The sequence below is a fragment of the Poecilia reticulata genome, chromosome 3, assembly GCF_904066995.2.
Source record: "Poecilia reticulata chromosome 3, P_reticulata-male-v2, whole genome shotgun sequence".
In the NCBI taxonomy this organism is placed as follows: Eukaryota; Metazoa; Chordata; class Actinopteri; order Cyprinodontiformes; family Poeciliidae; genus Poecilia; species Poecilia reticulata.
In genome coordinates this window covers 21,550,623-21,572,895 of record NC_088832.1, presented here as the reverse complement: position 1 = coordinate 21,572,895, position 22,273 = coordinate 21,550,623, and the positions used below count along the sequence as shown (strand labels likewise).

At 38.3% G+C, this 22,273-nt stretch overlaps 1 protein-coding gene across 2 annotated transcripts in view; it reads left to right on the top strand.

Moving 5' to 3' along the window:
- Nucleotides 1-1,362: 1,362 nt before the first annotated feature.
- The window catches only part of spon1a (spondin 1a), a 76,353-nt gene continuing 55,442 nt past the window's right edge, over nt 1,363-22,273 (top strand). The window contains exons 1-6 of one of the 2 annotated variants that reach the window (XM_008405889.3): nt 1,363-1,968; nt 2,594-2,700; nt 8,703-8,836; nt 15,465-15,538; nt 15,932-16,054; nt 19,670-19,818. In XM_008405889.3, coding sequence (XP_008404111.2) covers nt 1,737-1,968; nt 2,594-2,700; nt 8,703-8,836; nt 15,465-15,538; nt 15,932-16,054; nt 19,670-19,818 — 819 coding nt within the window. In that variant the 5' untranslated portion in view covers nt 1,363-1,736. The remainder of the gene's footprint in view (nt 1,969-2,593; nt 2,701-8,702; nt 8,837-15,464; nt 15,539-15,931; nt 16,055-19,669; nt 19,819-22,273) is intronic. The other variant, XM_008405890.3, reaches the window with a different exon arrangement.

Here is a 22,273-nt window from a genome sequence, read left to right as displayed (position 1 = left end):
ACCCGATTGTCCAAGTAAGATCTGTACTCCCTACCAGTGATTATCACCATTCCCTACCCCCCTGTGAAACCATTTTGACGTCTCTATTCCCTTGTGTGCAGACGCACCCGGACTCCGGCCCGCGGACCTCCCTAGTCGAGCTTCCTTGTTTGATTTCTTGTATTTTACAATAAACACTCTTTTTCATCCATCTTTCTGTGAGGGTTTCTGCATGTGGGCTAAAAACATTAGACCGAGCATGACACTATCCTTCAGTGTATTAAATAAAGCTAAGGTGATTTTAATATTTGGACCATATGGTAAAAGTTAGCTCTAACATGAACATTCTCCTTTTTTTCAAAACATTATTATCACTGAAAGCATTAAAAATCATTGGTCACATTATCAGGACCCATGGGTGCAACATTAACTTTCGTTTTAAAGCATTCAATCATTTTAACATCTTTTCACCTAAATGTAAAATGTCAATTTGCTGGTTGCAGAAGAGTAAATGTCAGGAAATTACAAGTCTTGCGGGTTTCATCTGTGGATTTCTGCACAAAATGTCAAGTAAGGTGATCAAACAATTTTGAAATTCTGTTGGACTAAATAATCTTTCCAGAAGCCTCTCTGTCTGCTTTCCTGGGATGAGATGCTACACTGTAAAGAAATGTTCCTTATTTAGAAGAAGAACACTGTCACATTACAAAAGCTGAGGGGGTATAACTTAAAACTGACTTTGTTGAGCTTTATATCAAGCTATGATGTTATTCCTTCATCAACATACCGGGGGTGTTGCTTTGATTCTTTCATGCATGTTTGAGGAGTCCATAGATCTCCCAAAGCAACCATTCGGGGGTACCTAAACACTTGCTTGTAGCTGTCGTCTCCAGCTGAGCTTCCGTAGCTCAGAGCACTACTCTCCCACACATTTTCCACATGGCTCCATCAGACTAGTGGCAGCAGGAATCAACAAAAAATCTGGTGGAACTGCACATCTGCTGAGCTTATTGTGAACTGCCTCCTTAGTTCCATGCTCCTGAGAATGGTTGTAAGCTGCAAAATGGAGTAGCATTGCTGCAATAACCTGGTGCAGTGTTGTAAAAGGAGCTTCTTAAAGATGCCACCCCTTTAACTTTTATCTTTTAAGGTGTACAACTGAGACATTTGTCAACATTAGTAAAATACGGTGGGAATGAGGCAGGAAATGGGGCATCAAAGTGAAAGTTCTCTTAAACCTCCGTCCTCCTGCTGACGGATCAGAAGAGCCAATAAATGAAGACATGTTTAGTCACTGAAAGCAGCAGCCTGGAGTTTTTCTTTTCCGTGGCTTTGTGCGTTCACGCTGTCCTTCAGGGGGATTAAGTGATACACACGGACAGATGACTGTTCGAGTCAGTCAAACTCAGTGGAAGTCTTGGCGCTCCTGTTGGCTGGTAGGTTTGTAAGTGTCCGCGGCCTCAGAGACAGCCACGCAGCGTTCATTACGCTCGGCCACTTGCCCCTGCTGCCCTGCTCAGCGTGCCGCTCATGTAGAGAGAGAGCGCACAGCGCATCCCAGCCAGTCCTCCTCTTCCTCCTCCTCTTCGCTCTCATTCATACCAGGATGGATTTGCCCCGCTAAGAGCGCACAAGTCCACTTCAGCAGCTGGCAAGTTTGAGTGAGAACCACAGCAGACCTGCACTCTATCTCTGACATTCATTTTTATTTTTATTTTTCATCTTCCCTCTAATTTCGGAGTCGTACAATTAAGAAAATGATAGCAGCCCGGCTATGTCCGCGGGCTGTCCTCCTGCTCTGCTTTATCTCTTCCGCCGCCTGCAATACGTTCGCTTTCACCGAGGAGCCCTTCGACAGAGCCGTGAAGGCGGACAGCTACTGCAGTCGGGTTTTACGGGCTCAGAGCAATAGGAAGGAGACCAACAACGAGTTTCAACTCCAGGTTGAGGGGGAGCCTGAGCGGTACCAGCCGGGCAGCACATACAGAGGTGGGTGATGTACGGAGAGCAACTCCGTCTGCAAAACTTGAAACTCAAGTTCACTTGTTTGCCGTTTCGCAAATACGTCGGCTCGAAACCGACACGGTTGCATCAACTTCGGTTGATTTTATTTTTGTCTCCAGCCAAAGTGCACACCGCAAACATATGCCATCTGCTCTGTGACCCTTAGGGTTGAAGTCATTCTGAAAAAAAAAAAAAGTATCATAAGTGATCATTTCTGTAGCTTTTAATTATGAGAATATCTGAATTGTAAAAAGATGTGTCATGTAAATCACCACTTACTATGAAAATTACTGTGTCCTTAAAATATTCCTTGAAAGTGACATCTAACTGGATAAGAATCTTATGCCTGATTTAAAATACACAAAGACTTTGTCATGAAGGCTTTGCATAGCTGCCAGTCTGCTTATCACAATCTTTTTTTGTTATGTTGTTAACTTACCAAAATGAAGTAAATCTGAATCTCCAGATAATGGAAATGTATTATTCTGCAGTCTTAGTAGGTGATAGATTGTTGACTGAGCCCTTTGTTTCTGTTTGGATTCAAGACTATAGTTTGCTCTAATTCTCCGTAAATTGATGGTTGCTGTTACTCTTGTTTTTTCTCATCAAGTGAGTCTGACTGCAACCAGCCCGTCTTACTTTAGAGGATTTACCCTCATTGCCCTGAAGGAAGGTGCAGAAGGAGACAAGGATGAAGACTATGCTGGGAATTTCCAGGTATGGAATCAGCTGAAAATAGAGATATAGATAGACTGTACTCAGAAAAAAAGAATCTAGCTTAAAAAAATATTGTACAACTAAAGGATGATACTGTATTCTGTGGAAGATGTATGTGTGATATATCACATTCACTGTCAGTGGCTGAAAATGCTACCCACATGTTGGAACTGAAAGTTGCACCATCTTTCATCTGCGCTCCAAAGCAAGCGCTGTGTTTGACTTCAGTTGTCTCGCTTTTAAATTGTTTGATCTGGATGGTTCCACCTCACATGTTGCAACAGGCTAGATTTAGAATATGAGAAGAGCCAACCGTCAGCCGGCTCTTCTCATATTCCAGGCCAGTTGGCCTTGAAACGTGTAAAGTCTAATAAATCTTCTTTTTTTTTTTTCATATGTAATGACGTATCGGGTGTAGTGTACAATTAGAACTGTTCAAAGTATAATTAGAGTTTTATGAAACCAGGTTCAGCCTGAGTAATAAGTGGAAGAGGCAGGGATCAGAGAGAGGCCAGAAGTTCAAAAAGAAGAAAAAAATGAGAAGAGAACTGGTGCCGCCACGGTGTGCTAATGTGTTGACGGACAAATGCGTGGGGCTTTTGTAATTATAATGCAGTGCAAGATGTGGTGTGTGGTCTACAAAATATCTTCTTGCTGCCTGTGTATAATTATGTGAGAGATAAAATTGCTAAGGTAGTCAATTTCATTTCAAATACAAGCTTATTTGGCTAGAGTGCTCATCTCCAGCATAAAAATTTGATAACTGACAGATCAGCTCGACAAAAAAGACTTATTCCTCGAGTTTATTACACTGACCCAGTGTTGCAACACCGGAGGCTGTGGTCAAGGTTTTGGAGTGGTAATCCATCCGTCAGGTGGTTGGCAAATCAATCCTCAGAACCTCCTGATACCAGCTTCTTCATTTGTTAGACAGAAAAATTCATATAAAGATGTTATTTTCAAGGGTTTGATGAGAACTGAGGTAGTATTTTAGGTTGCTTCATTCTGAACGCGACAGAATTACTAGACACAGAGAAAAAAAAAATCTAATTTACAATCTAGTATACCTCTACATAGAACTATGATTTATTTTTTTAGGGCTGTACAATATCAGAAAAATGCAATTGCACTGCTATTGATTAATATTGCAATCATGGTACTGGTTGTGATTAACCACTGCTGTAAGCTTAAAGTCACTTAAATCACAGTATATGACATAATGTTGTTAAAAGTTCATACAGTTAGCTTATTATTAATATTATATTGTTGAATTCTAGGGTCTGAATATATTGCACTTAAAAACATATACAATAAACTAGCAAAGAATGCATTTGTGGTTGTAATGTTGTTGGCAATGCAATGTGAACTGAGATTTTGTTATCGCGTAGATAAATCGATTGTTTTTTATCAGTGCAGAAGTGTTAGAAATCCCACGTTAAAGCTTGTGGGGCTTTGACATTTTGAGCTGCTATCCTTTTAAAAGGAACCTGCCGTATAATTTATGTGGAAATTTGCACAGCAGTCCCCCAGTGGCTGTAGTAAAACTCACTGCTGTGCTGTGGCATCTGTGAACTTTGACTTAAAGGAGAGGGGTATTTTATTTTTGTCGTATGTGCGCATCGTCTCTCATTATTCAGCGCTAATGCTAGAACATCTTGTTATCTTTTTTATTTGCAACAGATTTCGTGCTGTTTATAAGCGGTGGCGGTTTTCAGTGTACGTCTTCTTAACCTTATGTCGGCGTGTGATCAGAAACATCAGGTTAAAAATGAGAAGATTTCTCTGCTGAAATCAGTCATACTGCTGCACACATGTTTGAGTGTGGAGTGTCGAGAAGGTGAGATGAAATAAGCAGATGTGTGACCAAAGCTTTTTTAGATGCAAGTATAAAAAGATAGTGCTGGGACTTGCTTTTGATTATTCTCCTGCCAGGATTTTAGAAGCTTCGGCCCTCTTTCAAAGTAACCTGTCTTTTTTTTCTGTCAATACAGGACAGAGCTTCAAAAAAAAAAAAAAAAAAGATATCTCTCTATCATCAGCTGGCCAATCAGTCTTTCATGTTTGATGTCCTTTATTCCATGCGAGCAAAAAAAAAAAAAAAAAAAAAGCACACAAATTCACTATTTTCAAAAGAAGTTGAGTTGACTGGGGCTTAGTTGTGGAAAGAAAGGAACGAAGAGAGATGCTTCAACAGAAGACGTCAAGGTTTATTTAACATACAGCTCATTTGAAATCTGCTGGTGTGCCCGATCCCAGCCATCTCTGAACAGCTCCTGACTTGATGAAAAGCACTTTTATTGAGCTCTCTGGGGAGGTCAGCTGCCACTGTGTGTGTCTGTGTGGTTTTTGGCAAGACTGTAAAGCAGCAGGGAATGTTGGCGATGTCTGGTGAGACATTAGTCCTCAGCAGGCTGACAAAATTGGACAAGAAAAGGAAAATTGTTTTGCGACTGCATAAAAGGATGACATTATTGACATAATCTGGATTTAGTAGATTTGCCTGTTGGGTTGAAAGTCTGCTTTTTGCTTCACCATATTTGGTTTTTCGTATTGGTTTTGGTGGTTTTTGCTAAGGCTTGACCAGCAGCTACAGCAAAACTAAGAACATTTTACAGCAAATTAGTTGGTTCTTTGTGAACATGGTGTTCAATGCATTTCCATAAGACTCTGCTGGTTTTAACATATGTTGTGGCTCTACCAGAGTGGTTGAGGATGCCTCTTTGAAACCATGGGGACATACACAGAAGCGGGGGTGTAATCTGTTAGACCCAGACAGGCTAAATACACAGAACATGCACGGACACACACACACAGCTCACAGCCTGCTAAACATACTCTCCCTTTGACTTCTCCTAACACACACAGACACACACACCCACCAACTTTTGAAGGGAACTCGTTCATAACATGGCATGACAAAGGAAATTCTCCACTGACAGCTTTATGGAGTGAGAAAGTTCCTCATCTTTACTTCCCCTGATGTCTCTTCCTATCAAACACATATTTGGTTTCTGGGGAGTGAATATTAGCTCGCCGGCACAGCTTATCTAGTTTTGTGTGCAGTTAAAATCAGCAAGAAATTCAACACATAAAGCGGTTGCCACAGAAGAGACGCCATCATGTATTAAGAAGCTTGTCTGCCTTGTGTGCAGATGTTTTTGTCTTGGCTGGGTGGTGTTTTTCTGTCATTGCCTTTCAGCCCTCATGCAAATAAAAAGCAAACAAACACAAAAAGATAAAAAAATCTATTTTTTCAGGGGATCATGGAAACCCTTGCGGTGATGTAATTTTAGATGATGCACTTTTTTGACCTGGTGAGGAAAGCTGATGCCAATCTAATGGTACTATGACTACAAACTGTACTGAGTGACCTCATGGAGTTGCTCATGCGAGGACTAAAAATAAAGTTTTCAAAAATGGTTCCTGGACTCAAAGATTGATATATGGTGAGGAGCTCATTCATCCTGGAATGGCTTAGATGGAGTTCTTGGCCATCTGCAGCAACAGAAGCACTTTGAAGAGGTTTTCAAGCATCTGGCTTGAAAACCTTTCAGATATCTTCTTTATATTTTACTCAGAAGATAAAACTGATTGTATATGTGTTGGCTGGGCTTGAAATACCTCACTATCCTGGGGCTGAACAATGTAAAAAGCAAATGATTTAAGACTGGGGTAATAATAGGGGTGAACAATATGTAGATTTTAAACTGAAGCATAGAAAACATGGTCTGTTCAATCCATTTCTATGTTTTACATCACATTGAACAAGTTTTTAGTCTCGTCTGTGTGTTCTTAGTTCATTATTGGTCGTGCTTGCTAAACACCGCTGCTGATGAGAGTGCAGGTCATTTTGCCCCTTTGCCACGTCTCACCTTTGTCATTTTGTTTTTTTTTTATGTTGTATGTCATTCAAGGTATGTTTGGTACCGACCACCTGTCAGTAAAAACCTGCCATAACTGTTGACTCTCTCCTAATTTTTTTATGGCCATCTTGGTTTATCTTTTAAAAGCCTGGGCTCCATTTTTCTTGTTCAGCCAGAAATCATTACAAACTAATAGCACATTTGTAAGTGTGAAGTTCCAGTATACCACAAAGGAAAAAAAAAAAGGTTTTTATTTTCTGCCAACTATGAAACAAATTGGCCTCTTGGTTTAATGAAATTTATTTTTATTTGACTTGTGATCTTTTGGCACCAAAATCAAAACTAACAATTATTCTAGTACATACCACTACCTTAGTTTTAGTGAAAAGTTTACCTAATAATCTTGCAAGTTCTCCAACTCACAGTAGAAGAAAAGCCTCAAACTCAATATTGTTCAATACATAAGAAAGGACGGAGTGGATATTAGGAAAATATGGATCCATTACAAACATGCTTTTAATAGAAAAGTGCTTTCTAGAAACTATAAGCCAAATTAATCTATTTTTTACATTGTTTTTTTACATTAATGTATGTCTGCCTTGATTGCAAGGTAAACATTGTTCCCAATAAATATAGTATGTAACAGTTTTTCATGGTTAATGATGTGCTCTGAAAAAAAAGAGAATTGTTTCATTTTCATGTCTTGCATTAAGTACAAAACATAATGTGAATTCATAGCCTATGGCAATGTAGTGTAAACTGGACAGCATGCAGCCATTGAGAGATTTGACATGACCTTTCATATATACTCCTAACTGACTTATACAAGGATAGAGGAGGTTTTCATTTGCTATCGCTAAAGTCTGCCTGTAGCATTGGCATCTGTTTCTGAAAATTATGCAAAAGGGAGTGGTGCTGGTGTCATAGATGATGGTCACATTGTAATGAGTCAGATCATTGCACATCTTTTGTGGGTTTTCAGGTATCTAATTGCTAGTATCTGTGAAATTACTCGGTTCAGAGTCAATCAATGAATCAGCACAGGGTCAAGAGCACAGCAGCATAATTAATACACATGGGGAGTAAAGGCGGGGAAAGTATTCTGATCACAAAGAGCAGCTGCCATAGCATAACATTTTGCATTTTGACTACCTTTGTGCTAGCTTTTATGAAAGGATGTCAGCGTATGCAGAGTAGGCAACACAGTTTAGGGGTGTAAGGGGTAATCCACTTTGACCATTAGCAATAGTAAAAGTGTCAGATTTCCAAGCGTTCAACAAATGGAGAAGTAAAATAAAAGGAAAACAGGATGGCTAAATCTGATTAGTGTTGTTGAAAACACAAGATTTTCCATGATATTACATTGATGAAACACGAGAAGAATCTGGTGAAAACGCAAGTCTGACTAGTTGAGACTCTCATTTCTGAGAAGACTTAAACTTAAACGTATGTTGGCCTTCCTTGTTTATGACAGAAAGACAGAAAATATGTGAAATATTACCTGACATATGACAAGTAAAAAGTCGGCCTAACCCTTCTCATCTCCTCAATAGTCTGTGAAGGAGGTGCATGAGGAGGTGATTGACCGGGTGAGATGAAGGGAGTCCTCCAGTTTGAATTTACACCTAGGCTTCATAAAACAGTCAAGGTTTTTGCTGTATCAACCTTCCAGACCACTCGATTCCTCTGGTTCAGGTCTGCTCTGATTTGGAACAAACTTCTTGAAAACTGCAAAAATGCTGAAAAAATGAATTCCTTCAAATGCATTTGTTTAGTTGTCATTCTTTATTAATAACTTGAACATTATATTTTGTAGTCTGTTCTTCAACTTTTCAAGGCTTTCCTTTATTTTGCCATGGCAATGATGTTTTTTTTTCTGTAATTTTATTTTATTTTTAATAATTTAAAACACTCACTTGCCCTGTTGCTGAGATATGCTATACTAAACAAAAATTCACAATGTTTTAGATCATTATTTGATCAGATTGCCATATTTTGTTCCCTTTCCTGCAGCAAATGCTTTTGTCAGAAGGGTTTTTGTCTGACCAGTGGCTAAATCCACTGACATGACTATGTTGAATTCTTGTCTGAGTGCATTTGTGTTTATCGCTGATTTATTTGCGTTTGGTTGTGTTGCAGATAATTGACGAGGAAGAAACACAGTTCATGACCAATTGCCCCTCTGCAGTGACAGAGAGCACACCTCGCAGACGGAGCAATATCCAGGTTTTTTGGACTGCGCCCCCTAGTGGCACCGGCTGTGTTCTTCTAAAGTATGTATACAGCAGTGGATGTTGAGCCTGTCCAGCAGAGACAAGTCCTCAACTCCAACACTTAAATACACACTGCGCTCTAGAGGCGCTTTCCAACTACAGAGCTTCTAACCGGTACGGACCCGGTCCACACTGGCCAGATTCATTTTCCATTAGCAGATCCGGTGAGGCTCTGCCTGGCGGTTCTCAGATTTTTTTGCCTGCTTCAGGGGTAATACTAGCCTCACCGAGCCAGGTATGGCACCAAAGTGATTTGATTGACAGTTGACCACATTCCTTCATTGGCTAGTGATTACTTCAGGCAAACTCCAAACAACATTATAGTTTGGAGCTTGGACTGTGGACATGCCGTCTGCTATCAGAGAGCTGTTTAGTACAGAAGAGCATAATTATGACTAGCGCCAGGAACACATGCTTTAAGTTTTGGACCATGATTTAGCAGACCTGCTAGCAGCTTGTCTTTCAGAAGAACGGACAGCAATAAAAACGAGAGAAACGATGCAGCTGTGGTCAGAGTTCTGTCAGAGCTCCAGTTTTGAGCCAACAGTGTGAAACATCGGAACTACATAATATTAGCTTGTGTATCTTTTGTTGTTTTTCTTTTCGCAAGTTCACTCAGTGGACTGTGACTGCCCGCGAGGTTAAACGTAGAGTAAGGAGTGTAAAAAATAATAAGCATCAGGTTGTTAATAGCATTGAAGCTGATACCTAAAGGCTGTTAAGACTTTTCCTGTGGGAATCTGAGTTGCTTTTGATATTCTTTCTCTCAAAATTTTTGACATTTTGAGATCAATCAAAATTTTACTGAATTATTCTTCGCTGGACTTATGTAATTTAAATCACACCTCATTAGGAGCAGATTATTAAATAAACAACAAGAACAAATACATTAATAACTAAAGCTCCTGAAATTTCAGAATAACGCTAAGCTAAAAACATATTCAACTAAAAATATTTTAAGAAAAAGGTACATATAAAAAAAAAAGCATTAAACAGTAAAGGATAACTGTAAAGGATAAAAAACAACATATATAAATCTCTGTCTTTCTCATGATTAAATAAAAATAGTTCTTAGAGGTAAAATAAATCTGCTAAATATTGCTGGTTGTACTTCTTTATTTATTCATTTATTTTTTATCACTTTTGATCCAGTTTTAATCTGACATCTCCCAATGCAAAATGCATAAAAATGCACACTGTTCAATCAAAATGTTATTCCTTTGCCAAAATTAACTATTTACTGCTATTTTTAGATGCAAAACTGAGTGCCATATAACAATTTGGAAGGTTTAAACCTGTATGGGTTTGCCTGCTTAAAGATGGATGGCAGAAATCTGTTTTTTTAAAATCCTTTTTGTTCCTGTTGCAAAACTAGTGCAGGTGGTGGAAAGATAGCGTGGGATCTCAATTCACAGCAGACTGAGATCAATGCGTTATTTAACTGCTAATGCATACTGTTTTTCTGTTATGTCGCCTGATGATACAAAGGAGCAATAAAAATGTTGCACTTTTACTAATGCATATTTTGATTTGAATGTTGCGGTATGACGTGTTTTCTTTGTTCTCTGTGTTTTTTTCCTTTCTCCCTATAAATAACCTCTGAACTTTTCTTTGGTTTGCTTGCTGCTCTTTTTTCCTGTCCTCTTACTTTATTTCCATGCACACACCTTTTTGCTGTGTTCTTCACCTCATTTACACAGAGACCAGTGGGGAGATGGCAATGTATTCAGTAAAATACAAGGACAGAGGGGAAAATGGTTCAGAAGTGTGACACTGCATTCAGCTCATGAAGAGCTTCAGCTTTAATACGAGTGCAGAGAGAAATGGGGACAAAGACACAGAGAAGCCTTTGGTTTAAAAAGAATTTGCCTGCGAGAATCATAATTACAGGCTGGCAGTAATTATTTGTCTCAGCGCTTACCTGCAAGACAACTATGATGATAGTAAGGTTTTCCAAAGACTCTGCAATAAAACAGGTCAAAAATCTTAGTAGTGACATTGATTAGAAATGTTCATCTCCTGTGTTTGTAAAGTGCAGGATTTAAAAAATAAAACTGGGTATTTCACACTCATACATACAGTATATATATGACTAAAACAGTCAGGTGTATAGAAACACCTCACAGTCAATATATATCGTATTGTTCGGACTATGATCCGCTACTTTTTCCATACGCTTTGAACTATGCGGCTTGTAGCTCGGTCCAGGTTTTCTATGGATTTTTCTTCAACCACCAGGAGGCGCTTTAGCTGAAAGTGAATGACTGGAAGTCAAAGAATGTGCAAATGTTCATTTAGAAGAAGCACATGCTAGCAGCAGGCACGAGAAATTTCTTCAAACTCATATCCTCTCATAATGGAAACAAGACGAAGAAGTTCATATGCTGCTTTTAAGTTGAAGGCTATCGATATCCGCTGCATGTAAGATCGGCGTGAAGGAATCCATTGTTTGGTGTTGGAGACGCCCTTAATAGCAGACTTATTGTGAAAAAACTGAGAGCTGCAGAGTTACCAGCGGCTTATAGCTTGGTGAGGCTTATATATAAATGTATGTTTCCAGTTAAAAAAAAAAAAACTTGGTAGGTGCGGCTTATAGTAAGGTATGCTCTGTAGTCCAGAAAATACAGTACACAAAAATCGAAAAAGAAAAGTGACTTGAGATTAGTAAAAGGACAAAAGACTTATCGCCTCAGAGGGCAGTGTAAATGTTTGTTTTTAATTTTACTTCACATATCTCAAGCCCTTTGTCAATGCCAGGATGCCTGCCTCTAGAATATTATTGGATATCAGCAGAAGACCAGCACTGAAAACTGCAAGTGTGTGTACACAATGAGTAGGTTTGTGTGTTTCTAAAAGTTTCCCTGACTGACATGTTGTACCCTAAACTTTGCTGTTTGACAGTATAATTATTGCTATTATTGCTCTTTCAGATGTAAAAAAACAAGCCTTGTGGTATGATTTTGTCCATGATGATAGGGCCAGGCCTGGGTGCACATTCTACATCATAAACTCAGAGAATAGACATTAAAAGTTTCAAATCTATTTTAAGATTTCTGATGTGAAGGAGTAAGATGGGGCAAGCCTTTCTTCGTCATGTGTCAGCTATGCCATCATCTTTAGCTCTACAATGTTATAGATATTGACTTAAACTGACACTTAATTATCTTGTTAAAGTCGCCTGGGTATTTCAACACTTTATTAGTGTTATTCTGTTCTCGATAAGGCATAAAACACAGAGTTCAGTCACAGTTTAACAGAACCTTTAACACAAGGCTCTGGTCTTTCTTGGCTAAACAGTTTGGGTCAGTGCAGTAGAAACGCCAGCTGGCAGAGAGCATGTCCACAGTAAGATGTTTAAACATAGCTTAAAACTGCCAAAGAGGGATGAAACAAATGCCAGTGCTGAAATTAAAAAGATATTGAGAAAACATATTTTTGCAGCTGTCTAAAAACCGACATTAAAATTTAGGATTTTTTATTTTATTTCAATCTTTATGTTTTATTGTCTAAATAAAAGCGTTTCTCTAATGGGAACGATCACACCATCCATAAAATACAAAACAGATTAAGGGTGATCAAAGTTGTCGACATGGTGCGAATATGTTGCATTTGTCATCCTGTGCACTAACACATAGTACATAATATGTGACAGTCATCATCATACTCACAGTAACCTGGAAATATAAATGGTGCAAAGCTGGCCATCTATATGTGGAAGTGCAATTGGACTAAGACAAAATATTTCCATTGTGCAGTTAGACCTGTCAGCTATGCAAAATGATGAGTGTTCTGTTTTACATAAGGATTCTTTTGACCAGGACTTTTGTAGGTTCCTAGAACGGATGTTGGTTAGTTTATTACAGCAAGTGTCTTTGAAATTCATACTTAAAGTCTTTTCCTTTTTGGGCCTTTTATGTTTTAAAAAAAATAACACTTCTGGGCTGCATAAGTTGCAGTTTTAATATCTTTCAATTCTCTCTTGTTTTAAAATATTTTTGTGTTTTTCAACAGCAGGCTGGTGTAAAATGTGTTTGTGTGAGAGGGAGAGGAAACTGCAAGTGTACAAGGTGAAGAGACTAGATATCTCTGGAGATGAGTCACAGTCAAACATATTTTCTTTTTTTTTCTTGAGAAGGAAACTTGATATATTTGGCTAGTGTGCATTTCTGCATTTCTGCAAACTGAAGAAACCTTTTCAGCGTTTTCTGTTGCTAGAGAAATCAATTAAAACATGACGCAGAACTTTTGGACATGACATAATCCACTGTTAGTTAACTCAAGTGCTCTAAATCTACCCGCTCTGTTTTTATCCGTTCTTAATTTTAATGCTTTTCTTCAACATGTCAATGTCTTTTAGCAGCTAAAAGCGTGGTTTGAGTCGAGACAGGCTATCGATACCAAATGCAGAGACAACATTTTAAGGCAATGACAATCTCCTCACAATAAAACAAACTTTGTGGATAAACAGCAATTCTCAAGGTGCTTAATAGGATTTTTGTTTTGGTAAACTATAAAAGTCAAGCAGATCTAATTACCATAAAGAGCACGTTCAGCTAGTCAAGTCAAGAGATGCTAAATCCCCATGGTTAATTATACCTTTGGTTCTTTCACACAACCAGAGCGAAGCACATTGCTGTCACCATTAAAGTTGCCATAGTCTTTTTATATTCCCATTTGTAGGTGAGAAGCAATTTATTTGTAATTTTCTCCTCTAGCGTGTATGTTTGTGTGATGCACTTTAGTAGGCAGTCTGAGTGCGTCATTGATTACATGAGTACTACAAGCACATACTGTTGTCATAGTTTGTTTATTGTAATAAAAATCATATGATGATCAAAACGACTCATAAATAGAAATTGAATGTGTTCTTATGCCCAAAATACTTATTTCATTCAACTTAACTGAGCTAGTGGAACAAAATAATTAAAATTTCTTCCCCTGGGTTGTTGTAAAAGATGAAAGAGCTAAGAGAATAATTTGACTGAAGGTTACATTTAGAGGAGATACAACAAAACGAGTTCTTATACACAAATTTGACAGCCTTTGTCTTGCTCTTTTATCTTCTCTTTCTCATTTTTGGTCTATTATTTCTCTGGAACAAGACGCAACACCACTTGCGCACACACACACACGGAAATCAGGGCTCTTTCGGGATGATTGCAATCGGTGGTGGTGTGGATCCAAAAAAAAGTGAGATAGAATTTAAATTGGATGTTAAATAAGCATTACTCTTCCTGATTGTCTGACCAGCCAAGGAAAGTGGGCAAGCGGTGAGGCAGAGCTTGCTCCTCCTCCTCATGGAGATATGAGAAATTGGGGTGAGATTGAATTAAAGCGTGAACAATTAGAGATGTGGTGGGGCTGATGCTTACCTTTAACCATTTCATCCAGAGCTTGAGAGGCCGTCCATAAACTGTATATAGAAACATGCGGCAATAATATATTTTATAGTGCAGTTGAGATGGGCTGGTGACATACATGTATAAATATAGATTTATTTTTAACATATTATTTAAAATGAGAGTTTTATAACATAACATAACATGAGACAGACAGACAGACAGATAGATAGATAGATAGTGGCTTTACACGCTGTGGCACAGTTCAACATCGTCTCCACGAAAGAGTCCAGCTGGACTCCGCCCATCTGGCTCCTGTGGTACCATCATCAGCTCCTCCTTGTCAGGGTTTATCCCCATGGAAACTTTCCTGCAGCCAAGACTGGTGTTTGTAAAGAATTCAGGTCTCTGGAGGCTTATTTTCTGTTGTTTTCTCAAGTCCTATGGCCTGTGGGGATTTCCTTTGACCAATTTACATGTCAAGAGCCCTCTTAGACCTGCGTTCCCCACCCAGAGTAGAACAAGATTCGGAGACAGCTCAATTTGGGAAACCTCCCCTTTGCCAGGCCTCTTTTTTTGGGAGCATTACTTTTGGCCTGTCAGTCGTCTCATTCCAACGCCCGGCACACAATATAATGCATTCTTTCTTTTTTGAGCTCAATCTTACATTTACTCTTATTCCTTATTTTGTTAACATCTGAGTTTTCATACTTTTACTTTCACTTTTTTTTTACCAACTGTCATGAGGCGGTGGTTGGTTGCGGTGAGGAGATGACGCTAGGCCCAGGTTATGTTGGAAAACGATGAATTTAATGACAAAGATCTTCAACAAGGAACAGCGGGGAAACAGCACGAGGAAAACTGGCAACACGGAGACAGGTGACATCAATTGACATTCAATTGACAAGGACCCGACGAAGAACACAGACAACAGGGGAGACTAAATACACACGGGGCAATCACGGGAACGAGACACACCTGGAAGACAATCAACGGGGAAAGACGCAGAGACAGGACTAACAGGGAACAGAATCACACAGAAACTCAAAAATAAACACATAGAAACACGGATCATGACACCAACATGCAAGCTGTTTTATATTAAACTTAATGTAAGGCTTCCACCTTACCAGCAGATGTATCATAATTATATACTAATCAAAGAAAAAGAAAAGCGTATGCTGTAGAAAAAGTTAACTTATTTACTCTGCTAGAAGAGGATTTTAATGTTGGAGCTACCTTAACAACATTTTGTCTCACTTCCTTCTTCTTCTTGTGATTGCTTTTAGGGCAAGCATTGTACAGAAGAGAATCATCTATTTTCAGGATGAAGGTGCATTGACCAAGCGAATGTGTGAGAAAGGTAAGCTTAATTTACTGACATGGAATAAATGTTTTATTAAACATGTAGTTTCCTTTTTATTACCCTACTGGTAGTGATTTTTCCCCCACTGTGCTATTTATGTGCGCATTTTCTTTCTGTTTTACAATTTAACTGCAGGGGATTTCTTGTTTGCTGTTATAAATACTATAATGAATAGCTACATGATTCTCCCAGCTTTGCATGGTATCGGCTGCCCTGCAGCAGCAGCACCTCAAAAAGAACTGACAGTACAATTTATGCTATTTCCACGTTCCTCTTGCTTTCTACTGTTTTAACCACTCATCTCCTGGATGATGGGCATCATTCTCTTCTCTTTATAGTTATGAGCGTTATTTATATCTCATTGTCCTCTGCTTTGTCATTTCTGAACAGAATCCTTGTATGGGGACAGCACAGATAAGCCTTTACTTGACTGCTGTGCCTGTGGAACAGCAAAGTATAGAGTCAACTTCTATGGGAACTGGTCAGAGAAGATTCACCCCAAAGACTTTCCTCGTAAGCACTATTGTACTTCTGGTATTTTAATATAATCTAAAACTGAAGAAAATCAGTAGCTAATCTGTTTTTATTAACATTTGACTAAAGGTGGCATTTTAAAAAGTATTTATTTCCTTCTCTATATTCAGGGGGAAAATCGTTACGTGCATGGCACCAATTAAACTCTTCTTATAACTGCTGACCAGCATCTTTCCACTGGTATTTCGACCATTTGTTGTTGTTGATGAGTTCCAAGTGGTTTGTGGTTAGAAGGCTGTCCGACCTAATCGTTAGCGCCCTATAAAGATTTTCTATCTGTTTTGAGGACTCTGGCTGGATCACTCCAAAACATTAATATTCTAGATAGGAGAAAAAATGTTGATAAAATCACCCTCTGCTGGTGAAGCGTGCAGCAGGACGCAACAAGGAGGCATATGAGTCAGAGCTGCTGGTGCATAAAAACACCTATTTAAAATAAGAACAAGAAACGCTTAGCCTGGTGGCGGAGCAGGTGAAACCTGGCGGCCCGCCAGGATTACAGTACAAGAGGGGAATCCCTGCAATTATCTTAGCTAGTAATCAATTTTTTTCTGAGAATAAGCAATATACTGTTATACTGCACAGGATTAGCACTTATTTAATGTTTTGTAGCTACTAATTGGCATACACTGGAGCTATTAGAGTGTCAGTTGTCAATCTGTGTTGTACCAAACAATAAAAACAAGGAAGCCGTTTTCCAATCTTGTTATATCACAGGGCTTAACTTAACAGATCTGGATAACGATTCTGTGGAAACCAAGAAAGGATTTTGTTGCTTAAACCATGTGACTTAGACTTTGCACACCAATAGTGACATACATGTGTGGTAGGCTATTGCTACCTAGTTGGGTGTGATGCGCATATAACCTTCAGCCAAACTATCAGGATGGGAATGGACTTTCGGCTTACGATGCCTCTCTTGCCTAAATCTGCCTCTCCCCCAGTCAGATCAATATGCTGATTACAGTGGAATGAGATAAACCCTGGAATTGAAGAAAGCCCTAATTCACTATCCTGGGCAGGAAGTAGCTGGTGTGTGATCCACTCTCTCCCACGTGTATGCGTGCACTCACACATTTCATAGATGGATCAACTTAGTGGAGGAGAGGGCAAGCTGTGTGGCTTCTGTTTCATCCTGACTCTTGGGGCTCTGCAGATTGATTTCTCCTTGCACAAAGTCATTTCCTTGGTAACTAGTTATTATAATACTGCACATATTGCACTGGACGGTGTTATTCGGTGGTACCAAACACAGACTCATGGCCATTCTGATACCTTTTCTTTTCCAACCCCTGACCTTGAATTTGCATTTTTTTTTTTTTGCAAGATAAGTTTTTTTCTCTCTCTTGTGAAGTCAGCAGTCTTCCCCATGATTGTGCTACCCAGTGACCAATAGGGCTCAAAGTTTGAACTTAAATCTGACGTAATTGAACATTTTTACAGCCGGGTACTTGCAGCCAGTGTCACACAGTAAGATGCTTGGCAGGAAACGGTGTTCACATCAAACTGTTTAGTATGTGATACCAACCTGATAAGGCTGAGGCTGCCCTGGTGGAGAATAAATAGGGCTAGGCACCCATCTAGATCATCAAACTTGCTAGTTTCCATTCGGAGTGTGGAAATTAAGAATTTTGTCATGGGAAATACATGAAATCGATACACAACTGTTCATAGAAAGTGTGCGTGAAGAATATGCACAGTGCATCTTTATGTGGAAGGCTTTTTTCTTTCTGAGATGACTGACAGAAAATGTTGCACTTTCATGCAATATACATTTTTTTGAAATTTTTATTAGCCAAGCCATATCCACCTTCAACTTAACCACAGTTAACCTCACAGTGACTTATATCACTGGCAGATTTAGGTGCAGAATTATTTTCTTTCACCCAAGAGCTCTGTTTATGACAGGTGACAAGATAGATATGCCCTTCTCAATAATCACTGGAAAAATCTTGATTGACATTTTAGCAGTTTGTATAATTGCTGACTAGATTTTTGCCTGAATGAACTGGTATTTTGTGGATTTATCTTTGGGATGAGTTCAATGTCTTTGGGGTTAAAAGGACTCATTACCATCACTTTAATCTTTAGCTCTCTCCAGAGAGTTTTCAAAAATATCCAGGGTAGGAATCTGTCTAGGCTGCTCTGAAATGTCATCAGTTGCAGTCAGAGGAAACTAAAATGAGAATAAAAATAAAAAAAAACCTACTTTTAATCCTCTGCTGAGGACAGCTCTTGGTTATTTTACAAGGATTTGAGATATAAAACCAAAAATATTTTGCTGTTCAGAAAACTAAATAAAAGTTTTGAATTTTTGCACATTTTCATTTGAACCAGAAAATCCATTAGATCAACTACCTTGTGAACATTATTTTTTATAACAAACATTAACATTTGTTTTGGCCCAAGTGCTGGTCATTCATGTATATTCATTGCTTATACATAGTTTTAACCTGTTATGCATGTCACCTGACTGACATGCATAACAGGTTCTCATATTTGTGATATGCCTGTTTAGTTGCTCACTGGCCACCTTAGTCATGCCATCCTAAAGCAGCACTATTGCAATTCACCACTCAGTGGCCACATTGAATTGTTTGTCGGAATTGCAACACTTTTTGTTAGATCTTTAGTCTTACTCTTCCCAGCTGGCTAAACATCTAACTTTATATTAACTTCATGCATTAGAGTTTTGGTTTGCTTCTATTGGTTTGCTTCTATTGGCTTACATTTAATAATTTAAATATATTCTCTTGAATTAAGTGTTGGCTTTAATAACTTTTTTGTTGTTTGATTTCTTACATGAGCCTAAGGAAACCTAGCTCAGCCAGTATTTCTTCTTTGATTTGCCCCCCTAGCCTACAGTCTTGTGTGAATTAAATCTTCTAGATTTACAGTTCACACACTCAAGCCAGTGCTTGATGTTGCAGCAGTTAAAGAGCATGCATGTCACATATATGGAAAGGCCATAATAGGAAAGCAGAGTGCATGATGAAAGAATGTAAAAGCTTTGGGCAATAAAGTTGTGGCTGCTTTTCAAACCCAGAGGCTGCAAGGATGATGCAAAAATTACCCGTAAACATCAAAAAGATGTCAATAAATCCTTAGATGGTAAGCAATACTCCACATCTTCTGAAGTTCTGGTTCAGAAGGTGCAGCTGATTTTTAGTTTCCAATGTTGTCATATTAATCCTGTCAATACTAACTGTTTCTTAGTACTGATACCAGCACAGCTGCATAATCTCTACACCTGCCTACATACTTATGTCCTGGATAAGAGACAATCAAAGGCACATGAGTGACACTTATTATATAACTGTAGGAGGTTTGCATTAAAAATTAGGTATTTTTTGATTGAAATAAGTGACACGTGGCAAATTGCAGCGAATATTTTTTTTTCAGAATGAGATGTTTGGTCTGTCAATTAAAAATAAAAGAAGCGTTTAAAGTTCTCTACTGACCAGAGTTCCTACAGTAACTCTGGTCAGTAGAGTTACTACTAACCACAATGGAAGAGAAAAAATGAAGATAATGTAAAATATAAACAGGTTGAGAAATCCAGGTAATGAGATATTTTACTGTCTGACTCTACAGGTCGCACCAATCACTGGTCAGCCATCATCGGTGCCTCCCACTCAAAGAATTATGTGCTCTGGGAATTTGGTGGCTTAGCCAGCGAAGGTGTTAAACAGGTAGCTGAGCTGGGCTCACCAGTCAAAATGGAAGAAGAGATCAGGCAAAAGGTAAGAATCATCTGTTTGTAGAGGAGACTGTCTTGACAAAGTGCTAAATAAACCCTATGAGTTCACTATTCAGTGATTAGTGTCCCATCCTATGAGTTATTTCAAGCATCTATGTCACCTTAGCTACAGATCTATTTAGATTTAAATAGAAAATTTTAAGATTATTTTAATTATTTTTAAACGTTTACATGGGCTTGTCCCGTCTTGCCTCTCTGAGCTGCTTAACTCTTACTCTCCAGCTGATCTGCTGCTCCTAGAGGTCGAACTTGAAGCTCAGAGGAGGCAGAGCTTTTACTCTTGGAGCTCCAAAATTATGGAACGATTTGCATGACATATAGAAGTCCCCCTTCATTATCCACTTTTAAAACTCATCTTAAGAAACATTTTTATTATTTGGCTTTTAACACGTGTTGAGAATTGTGCTCTTACCTCTCGCATTTCATTGTTGCTATTGTTGTTTTTTGTCCTTTCCACATTTTGTATGTTTATCGATTATTATCAGCACTTTGTCACAGCTGTTGTTGTTTTAAAGTGCTTTATAAATACAGTAGTAGTAGTAATTACAAAGGATATGGATCACTACCACCTCTTTTGGATCTGCTATGGAGAGTAAAATATTCTACATGAAAATCAGTTAAAAAATATTAAATCAAGCCCTAAAAATTCTTAAATGCTGGGCTAATATTTTATCGGATTGATTCAGTATGAAATGGGGAGGTGGCATGGATTCAAATACACACAGAACATTTTATTCAGTATTATTCAAGTACTGGCCTTCCACCCCTCATCCGTCATGTTCTTCTTACCCTGTCTATATTATCTCAGCTAATAGTTTAGCATATCTTTCTTTTCCCTTTTTCTTTGTGACTTACTCACTTTGTCTTAAAATAACCCATGCTGGAGGAGCAGATGGTTCAACAGGGTTTTTATTCTTTGTTGAATCTAAGGACCTAGACTACATAATGAGAGCACAGTAAAAGCTGTGAATTTCTTGGTTGGTTTCTATTTTCCTACTGCTGTTAATGCACTCTTTTATATTTGGCTTGAACTATAAGCTTACATCATTAAACAAGTTACCTCTGACCTTAGAAGCGAGAGTGAAATTGCAGTGGACTTGACTGATTGAGACATCTAATAAAAACATACATTATGTCAAATAATATATTCTTTTGTGTATGTTTCTCAAAAGCAAGTATTGTCAAAGTGTTTTAAATTAATCCCACTGACAAACACACAGTTAAATCCTTGTTAATTTATCAAGTTATAAGAAAATGTGCACATTTTGCATTGTGCACATGTTTGTTAATTTTGGATATTTGTGATTGGAAGACTTTACTTTCATAAAGCTGTTCTTTAATTCCCGCAACAAATTCTGGATGGGCTTCTGGTGTTCACTTCAATTGCTTGGCTTTTCCTTAATGTTGTCATCTAGATTTCCGATACTCTCTTCGCATTGTGTGAACGCATGACATAACCTACAAGAAAAAATAACACTCCCGTATTCTCTTTCTACATATTAAACACTTTGATCACCAACTTGCCATGGATTTTCCACATTGAAAAAAAAAGCCTTATAAATGCGGCGTGTAAACTCAAAACATAAGATGTGATGCAACTACAATTCAGATATCATAGCAATGGGCCAATAGTAAAATAACTTTATCTCACTTTACACAATGCAGACATTTTACTCACCAGTAGGATGATGGATTTTGGAAACCTGACGGGGAACTAAAGCCATAATTTGCTGTCTGATTAATTTGGGAAATAAGTATATGATAACTGGGGGCACTGGTCAATTTGTTGAACCTTTATTTCAACATTAAGAACAATTTCTCATATACAATGTTAGCCTGAAACCTAAAAGGGAAGGAGAGGGTACCAGTATTTGCATACATACAAAGGACAATGTGTTCATTCTGCAAAAAACAATTACACAACTCCTTGAAAAAGTAATTTACTCTGTCTTCCAAAGCAGGAAATTAAATCAAAGTGTCAAGATGTAGTGTATTTTGATAAAAGTTTGAATCATTACAGTCGCAAAACAAAAAAGACAAATAGCCAAAAGAAGTCATTTAAGGATTTTCAGTTTAATAAGTTGGAAGGAATGAGCGTTGTATCTTGAGGAGGAATCTTCTGCAGTAGATGATTTAAAGAAGGAGGTGAAAGGCCTAGTAGGGTTTTATAAATGAGACAGTGAATGTTACAACGAGACAGCAATGAAGGTCAATTAACCCGAGAGTACAACAGTGAGTGGTGTGTTTTATAAGGGTCATTGCTAATAAATCGAATGGGAGAATAATAGATTGTATCCAATTTTTGGAAGACTTCTTTTGCAAGCGTGGGCATAAATTATGTCACCATAATCGAATAATGAAAGAGTACACATTTCAATAATGGCTCTTAGCTGAGAATGTAAAAGATGAGTGGTTACAGGAAGCCAAGTTTTGCTTTG